This window comes from Silurus aristotelis (genome assembly GCF_946808225.1).
Source record: "Silurus aristotelis genome assembly, chromosome: 15".
Lineage (NCBI taxonomy): Eukaryota > Metazoa > Chordata > Actinopteri > Siluriformes > Siluridae > Silurus > Silurus aristotelis.
In genome coordinates, this window is record NC_139588.1 from 10,250,771 (window position 1) to 10,259,437 (window position 8,667).

An 8,667-nucleotide genomic window follows, 5' to 3' on the forward strand; every position below is an offset into this window, starting at 1 on the left:
TCTATGTGATTAAAAATGTGTTGTGAGAAAGGGAATGAAAAAATGTCAAAAATCATAGCACCAAGGTGTGGATTCGTAGGTGGGACAGTTTCGGCCCATGAGCCAGGATTTAAGAGAAATATAAGCGTCCCGATCAGCTAATCCATGTCATGCCTGTGGCCTTGTGCCTAGAAGCAGAAAAACAGAGGAGGGGTGGGAAGGGGGAAGAGGAGGCCGCCTACACATGCCTTTGGATTGGGGGAGGATATTTTCAGGAATGAATAGAATTCTCTTTAGTTGTGCCGTTGCTTCAAGTCAGGTGACTTCAGGCACTTAGGGGACAGCAACGTTTTAAAGTGAAGTGCATTAAAAAAAAAAAAAAAAAAAAAAAGGAAAAAAAAAAAAAAAAAAAAAAAAAAAAGGATTCGACCCCTTTGCCAACATGGTTCTCATCTGTACATTTGCAGGGACATGTGCAGAAGAGCGTGTGCTATTTGTTTGCAAAGGCATTCCTGACAAGCCTGGTCCTGACTCCCTATTTCCTTCACTGTTAAGGACAATACAGATGCTTTATTAACCTAATGGCCAAATTTACCTTTTACAGTCCCAAGCATCGCGTGCAAGCAAGAAATTTCGATCCGTAATGCAAGAAGGTCACACCATCACTGTGTTTTTTTTTTTTTTTATGGAATATTCGGTTTTGTACAGACAGTAGGCTAATCAACCAAAGTTTCAGTGCATTATTCAACACTATACTCTCAGTATATGAGAATATCTAGGTGTTTCCACATGTTTGCTTTTGCTCAGAAAGAACACAGAAACGTGAGAGTTCAGAACAGAACTCATTCTCTGCTGTCGTGCGCAGCAGATCCCAAGTTACTAAGTGACATGACGAACACCTCTAGCAAGTATTTTTGCGTGAAAGAATTTGGGGATCGGCTTTGTTGGGAATCTCTCCATGTAAATGTTTGTGTTGCATGTGTGTTTTTTTTATGCTAGTTTGTAAGACCTTACGTGTCAAGAATGCATAACTCCATTAGTCTCCTCAGTAGAAAGATAAAAGCTCCAGACTAGGGCTAAAACGATTCCTCAAGGAACTCGAGTAACTCAAATACAAAAAAGCATGCTTTGTTAAGTCCCTTTAACTACATACGGAGCACCGTGTTTCTCCACGGACCATTATTACTGACGCACCACCCGCTAAAAACACGGGGCTGGAAACGTGTGTACACCACTTTCCACACAATGGCTGTGCGCGCGATGTGCGCGGTCAATTCTCCTTCTCACCATATTGTGTGTATGCAGGGCTCAGGGTTTACATACAGGTGTGCACTTTCCCCAGTCAAGTTTTTTCCCGCTGCTACAGAATGAAAAACGGAGGAACTGAGAGAAAACAGCGAAGTGGCGAAATTTGGGGTCATATCAAATGAAAACAAGGGAAACACCATACAGTGAGTTTACCTTTTTTTTTTTTTTTTTTTTTATATAATTTAAAATAGATTTTTATATTTTTATTTATAATTTTCTTTTTATATTTATTTGCATATCGATGCAATATGACAATGAAATGAAAATGTTTTCACAGATATTCTTGCATTGAATTTCAGCAATAAAAATGTTAAATGTTCTAAAAAGGAAACAAATGACTTGTTCGTTTTAAGAGACACATCTCATTTTTCTCTTCTATATTTAGTGTTGATCTTGAATGAAGAAAAAGTACCTCTTATCCGATTACTCAATTAATGGATGGAATATTCGTTAGAATGTTCGATTACTAATATACTTGATAGGTGCATCCCTACTCCAGATCCAGCATAAACATTTAATCTAATGAATTGAAATAAAGTATGCTAATGTAGCTAATAGATGCTAATAGGGGACGAATCAGACAGCCATTATCCAAGGTTTTTTCCCTTCATGGCCAGCTAGCGTTCATTTTTGTTTAATGTTAACAAGCTGGGTAAAATTATGTGAACATTATTTTTTTGGGTTTTTTTTTTTCTTCATCATGCATATGTGCACGTGAGATAGTTCTACCATTAACACAAGGTGAATGGTCAGCATAAATGTGCTGCTTGCTAAATAGAATGAGATGCAGTCTTACATTACAGCAAGCTCGTTAGATTTTACGTATGCATTATGCCGTTACATAACATCCCATACATCCTCTTTAAAACTAGTTTCTAAATCTAGAACCTGAGCTGTAATTATAAGGTAAAGTTATATGGCATGATGTTTATTTTTCACATTGATTACCAGAACATTATTTTCACTACATTCCTCACACAAAAGTTTCACAAAACACTCTGGCTACACACTAAAAGCCATCTGGGCTGCAAGTCAGCATCCCACCCGAATTCAAAGTGCTCTCCTATGGATAATGCTGGAAACCATGTTGGATTAATCATATCACACCACATACACTGACTAACACCTACTTTCTAAACACGGTTTAACCCCCTCTCCACTTAATATTCTCCTTAATGTAGTTCAATTCCTTATTATGTATTATAAAGTCTCCTCGGCACTGAAAGCAAAAGCATTCTTTATGAAACGTTAAGCCCTGCCAGGCACCGTTTAGATCTGCTGCTCTTCCTGCATCACTGGACCATTTAACACACATGAAGGAAAGTGCTGTCCACCTACGATTGGCTAGAGTCCCTGTGATTGACAGGAAACAGAGAATGCCATGCCTCCATAGCCACTTTTTGCTCTCTTGGAATCAAGGCCAATCTCCAGATTACACGACAAACTCTATTATGTTGCACATTTCGAGAGACCATTTTACTGTTAAAGATGACCATTTAATAGTCAAATCATGCTCATAAAAACGTACATTACTAATAATTAAAAAAATACGCTGAATACGTATACAAGTACAAATCAGTAGATTCCGGACTAGAAATAACATTGAGGGCATGAACTGATCTTTTGGATGCTTTCAGAACAAATGCTGCTTTTTTTTTTTTTTTTTTATCATTGATAAGTTTTTTTTTGTGTGTGTGTTTTCCAGTGCCTTTCAATACAGCCTTAATATTTGATGATTCTTGACATTTTCTTCACAAATGAATTACAAGTCTGAGACAATGTGTGTTTGCTTTTGCCAAAGTAAAATCATAACACGTCAGAAAGCAATAAACATTGGTTCATTTTCTGATGCTTTATAAAAAAAAAAAAAAAATTATATTATATATATATATATATATATATATATATATATATATATATATATATATATATATATATATATATATATATATATATATATAAATATTTTTTATTTAATTTTTTTTAAAAGAACTATTTTGAGTGGAAAATGCAGGAAAAAAGCACAAGCACTAGGAAAAATAAATAAATAAATCTATTCTGATCTCCAGACGACAGGGATACCCAGATGCATTCTGGTGCATTACAATCAACATCACATCAACCAGTCATTATCTATTTAAAATTTTTTTTTTTAAAAATAAGGGTGCATTAACTTCCAGCGCTGCATGGGGTGGGGGGGGGGGAACCCTTGTGCAAATATGATCTGTAATGGAAAAGTAAACGGTTTGAGCAAGAGCCTTTTCCAGCCTTGTTTAGAAGCAAGGTATCTGACTCTCCATGATGGCCTGCACATTAAACATGATTAGCCTAATGTAATAAATCAGCAGGCAGATGGGAGATGTCCGGCTGTGAAAACAGCCGTGGTGGACGCCATTGCAGACATTTCCAGTGTAATGAGAGACGCAGACTGTGCAGTTCCTCCCAAACGGTGAATTATAGAAGTGTCCAGTGACTAAGGGGTGTCATGGTTACAACATTTTCACAGTATCGTAACCGAAACTACAAAGATCGCAGGTTCACTAGTATTAATCTGAACACGTACAAAAATGGTGGGGAGTCAAAAAATCCTTTTAGGTCTTTTTGTTGATTCTTGCGTAGAAAGATATTTCAGAGAACTGCTTTTTAAAATCTAGGTAAGAAAAAAAAAAAAAGATATAGCTGTTTTGATTAGTTCTGGTCACCAATATCATGTTCTCCTCTGCTTCGAATAGCCGCCACGACACTACCAGAAAAATCGTTCTTTTGCAGAGTTCCAGTCAGACCCAAAACTAAAAGTAGGGCGCTTGATCAGGTCATAAAAAAAAAAATTGATGATCACTATCAATACAATGGCGATGTTACCATGCAGTCAGACGCACTAACTAGCATTGATACGATTGATTGATAGGAAAAGCGTTCATCTGGAAACAAGCCATACTAATGAAGTCAGCTGTTTGTGCGTCATCGCTTTCAGGCTAAATCTGTATGTTTTCAACCCCAAAACTCTCTCTAAAGCAAAACGCTTGTCTGAAACTAGTGCAATTATATTAAAAGCCTCCGTAGAGGTGTAAATCCAGGCTACATGATGCAGCATTAATTTCAACCGCTATACTGTGCACAAAAATGTTAAGATCAAATTAGCCAAGAAAAATAAAGGATTGTTTATTAGGCTGCTGTAAACGACGAGGCTGCGCGGCACATAATTGACGATCGTGCTGTGCTGGGCTGCAGTTTTCTGCAAACTCTTACAAGGGTTCGAGTTACACAGCGGAACATTCTGAGCAGCAATGGCTTTTTTACAACTCCACTTTACCCCACGAGATTCACATTAATGAGAGCGTGATTAGACCTACATTAAGCACCAGTCACTCGAAAAAAGGTTTCTACAAAGCCCCTAGAATAGCACATTGAGCTGACGATGAACTATAATCTAAAAGCAGATATAAATGCCAGAGATCAAAGTCTTACAAGATAAAATTTTACACGCATGTCCACCAACCACGTACCTAAAAACACAGAGTTTGAAAAACTTTTGCAGTCGGGGATCCCCATTAGTTACTATTTACATATGTACAACCTGAACCTTCTGAACCTTCCACTGTGTATTCATTATTACATGTTTTTGAGATTTTAAAGCCTGGATTTCACCCATTCAAATTCGAGTGAAGGCTCAAAAAACCGCTCAGAACTATGAGTAGAAACTGTATAACTCACTGAGATGTAATTTACACCAGTGGGTTTATTTTCCACAAGCACAGACCCCCCAGTTGTCCTTTTACGGACCCCAATTTGGGAATCATTGCAATACACAAGCATGAAAATACAACAGAGTGAAGATTAGCACTGGCAAAATCTACCGTTTCTATTTTTAGTTCTGCAAATTTAGAAAAACTGCGTCTTTCTGCATCAATATAAAGATATCACTATGATGTCATCTTTTCAATTCCTTTACCAATGCATCTTCAACATCAATGCACTGGATGGCTTGGAAAACCTCCGCACTTCTCCTCCTGGTTATTTCTAATCCCTACTTCTGCATTCTGTTCTACGTCCATGTCTGGTTAGTTTCAGAGTATGTTTAACACATACCACGTATTCCTTACCGGACAAATACCGGGGTGGGTTTCAGCCACACGGCGAACGTGGTTACTAAAAATCTAAAAGCTCGAGATTGACAAAATGAGCAGGTATTTCGTTTCCTTCATTCACTTTAAACTCATCTTTAAATCTGGTGTAATGGAAAGAGAAGGATCCTGGGGTAAAGCATCGTCTGGTTACAGGCTTAGCAGCAGCACAACATGGCTTTGATGTTTGAGACTGGCACAGATTAACAGTGCTGATCCCATGGGGAAATGCCAGGCTGAGAGCTGCAGCACTGTTTCCTATGCCTCCTCCCTGCTCTCTCGCTCTCTCTCTGGGTCAGAAAGAAAGAGGCATAACCTGCTCAGCAACATGCCTTCAGCGAATAGAAGCTCAATACTGTTTACCTGTAAGCACCAGAGGTAGGTTTAAACGTTTAGCCGGTACACTGTGTGCCAAACCGAGAAAGATTCTCAATGAATACAGTGGGTGTCTACGTGTAATTATCCATTATTGCGAACAAACTGGTCGATCATTTTTCCAAAGGGTTTGACTCTGCTTAGCTATTACTAGTTGGCTTAAATGCGCAATCATCTACAGGCGGCACTCGAACGTTTATAACTTTTTCTGTCCGTCTTAATTCCTCAGATGGACGTCAGTAAAGGACTGATGTTACAGGTTTATCTCTAATTTAACTAATGCAACCAGGTTAGATTTTATATATCAAATAGATGTTCTTAGGAGTTTCAAAAAACCTAAATGATCAGGCCCCACACACTGCACCCCAAGCCTGTTCTTGGAATGCCCCTGAACATTTCACTGTTTGCTCTAACACGCCTACGTCATCCCAGACAGGGTTGTTAATGAGCTGATTAGATCACTCAGCGAGCACTGAAAAGCCTAATGTGCAAGACAGTGAGTATTGCATGACCAGGTTTGAGATCTGGCCAGGAAGTAAACCAGCCAGCCAGCACCAGCAGCCAAACAGACTTCCTGCCTTCTGGAACCTGAGTCACTCTCCAGGCCGTGACAGGGGTGCAAACAGTTCCTCAAGGACACCATAGCTCTTTCCTAGCACAAGACACTCTTGCGTAATCTCGTTACTGACACTGCAGAGAATCCTCTCATTGTCCCGCCTGCCCCATTCAAACGCGTAGCAGCCCGTAGGTCCATTGGACTCTGACAAAGTGTTCAAAAAACACCACAGACTTCAGAGCAAGTCGCTGTAACAATAGCCGACAAAATAAATAAAGCGAGTACCCGTCCCTCGCTTTATTTATTTTTTGTCGGCTATTGTTACGGCGACTTGTTTTGAAGATTCAGAGAGACACAATCTGTGCACGCGGGCCTTCAATCGGCGTTGGTTTACGAGAAAGAATTTCGATCGGGACCTGGAAGTGGTCATCCATCGAGCGACGTCAAGTCAGCAACGTCTCAAATTCTCGGATTAAAAGGAATGCAAGTAGGAAAAGGCCAAGGACATTAGTAATGTAATAGTGAACAGAGGTGAAGTATAGGAGAGGGATTTTATACTGGAACAGGGAAGATCAGAAGCATCATGACAGCAGTGTGGGTGATGTACTGAGGTTTGCTTGGTGAATAAGGTAAACGATAAAAGAGCCTTGTACATTACAGCACAGTGAAATTTACATATCCCAGTGACGTTAGGAAGCTCGGGTCAGGAAAAGATACAGCGACCTCGGAGAACATAAGGTTAAGGACCATGCTCAAGAGGCGAAGAGTGGTGGGGGCTTGAACCATTGACCTTCTGATCAGTAACCCAGAGCCCTAACCACTGAGTTACCAGTTCCACAGCAAGGGCATTAACCCCATCTACTCCAGGGAGGTTCTAACATTAGTGACCTGGTGCAACATAAACCTGCAAAGAGTGTCATCATTGAAGGAACTGATTGTCAGCAGGGAATCAGGATTGCACTGTCAAACACACACCACTTACCCCATTCTAAAAACTCGGTCACGTGTTTCTCCCGTTTCAAGGGCGAGCTGCTGCACTCGTTGTACAGACATACGAGAATATCCAGAAGGGTCTCGACACTCAGGGAGCTCGTGTTCTTCTGATGGCCATCCAGCAGCAACTGCTCCAACTTCTTCAGGCGCACCTTCGCCGACATTTTAGGATCAGCGGCCTGACCACTCTTTTCTAACACAGGACAAGAAAACCCCCAAATACTAATACTAATGATGATTTTGCCAATAATAAACCCGCCTTCCCGGAAACGGATTGCAGGCGACCAGGGCGTTAGGAACCTGGAAAAAAAATTGGGGGGCCAAGGTGGAGCTCTGAAGTCACAGACTCCAACTTGCTAGCTAGCTATTCAGCTAGCTAGCCTACAAAACAAGCCTAACATTCTGCTCAGCTCGGTGTGAACACGGCTGAACTCTGGTCCGGTGCGCGGAGACTTCCCGAGGCAGAGCCTTCTTCACGCCGCAGGCCCTGCAGCTTCCATGGGAGCCTCGACTTTTTTGTGTGTCCTGGCTGGAGCGCTAATCCCGACACTTTTCACTGGGAGGGGGGAATCAGGGATAGGGAGGCTTTTCTGTGTCCCGTCGAATATCAGCTTGGCCGGACGTCCATATTCTCTCCTGTGAATATCCCGAAAATGACTTTCTCTAATTAAAAAAAATATAATAATAATAAAACTCCACGCTTTTACAGAGCGGTTGGTTGTTTTTTCATTTATTTAGCCAGCGTTAGCCGGCGAGCTTGTCAGAGGAGCCGAATATGGCTGCACATCCGCGTCCAGCCCCGTCGCTCTCTCTCTCTCCCTGTAAAGAATCCAGAGCCGGGACATCAGAGCTCCACCCCCTCCTCCCCTCCCAAACCGGAAACGCCAGGCAGATGTGACGTCATTGCCTGAGTGACACATACTGGGAGCCAGCTAGCACTGACCTCATCATCTCCATTTACAGTATCATCCACTTCCGTCAGCTACTCACAAAACAAATATCCCCATGCAGGATCTTAATGTATTGCTCATTTGCTTCCTAAGAAATAGGCCAGAGCATTTTCTAAAACTTTCACAAATGTATGATTTATTTCAAGAGTAATATATGAATTGTTATTATTATTATAGTGTATTATAAGTATGTATAGTATTTAATTTTTAGGAATTTACTCACTCCAGTGTTCATAATATTTCTCAATCTCCAGTGTTTGTAATGTGTTAATGATTTATAATTACACTCTTGGCATCATCCAAATGAGGATGGGTTCCCCTTTCGGTTCCTCTCAAGGTTTCTTACTCATACTATCTAAGGGAGTTTTTCCTCTATACAGTC

At 40.5% G+C, this 8,667-nt stretch overlaps 1 protein-coding gene across 2 annotated transcripts in view; it reads right to left on the minus strand.

Moving 5' to 3' along the window:
* cdc42bpb (CDC42 binding protein kinase beta (DMPK-like)) overlaps positions 1 to 8,287 on the minus strand; it is a 58,439-nt gene extending 50,152 nt beyond the window's left edge. Inside the window, exon 1 of one of the 2 annotated variants that reach the window (XM_083561918.1) lies at positions 7,325 to 8,287. In XM_083561918.1, coding sequence (XP_083418044.1) covers positions 7,325 to 7,499 — 175 coding nt within the window. In that variant the 5' untranslated portion in view covers positions 7,500 to 8,287. The remainder of the gene's footprint in view (positions 1 to 7,324) is intronic. The other variant, XM_083561917.1, reaches the window with a different exon arrangement.
* Positions 8,288 to 8,667: the final 380 nt, after the last annotated feature.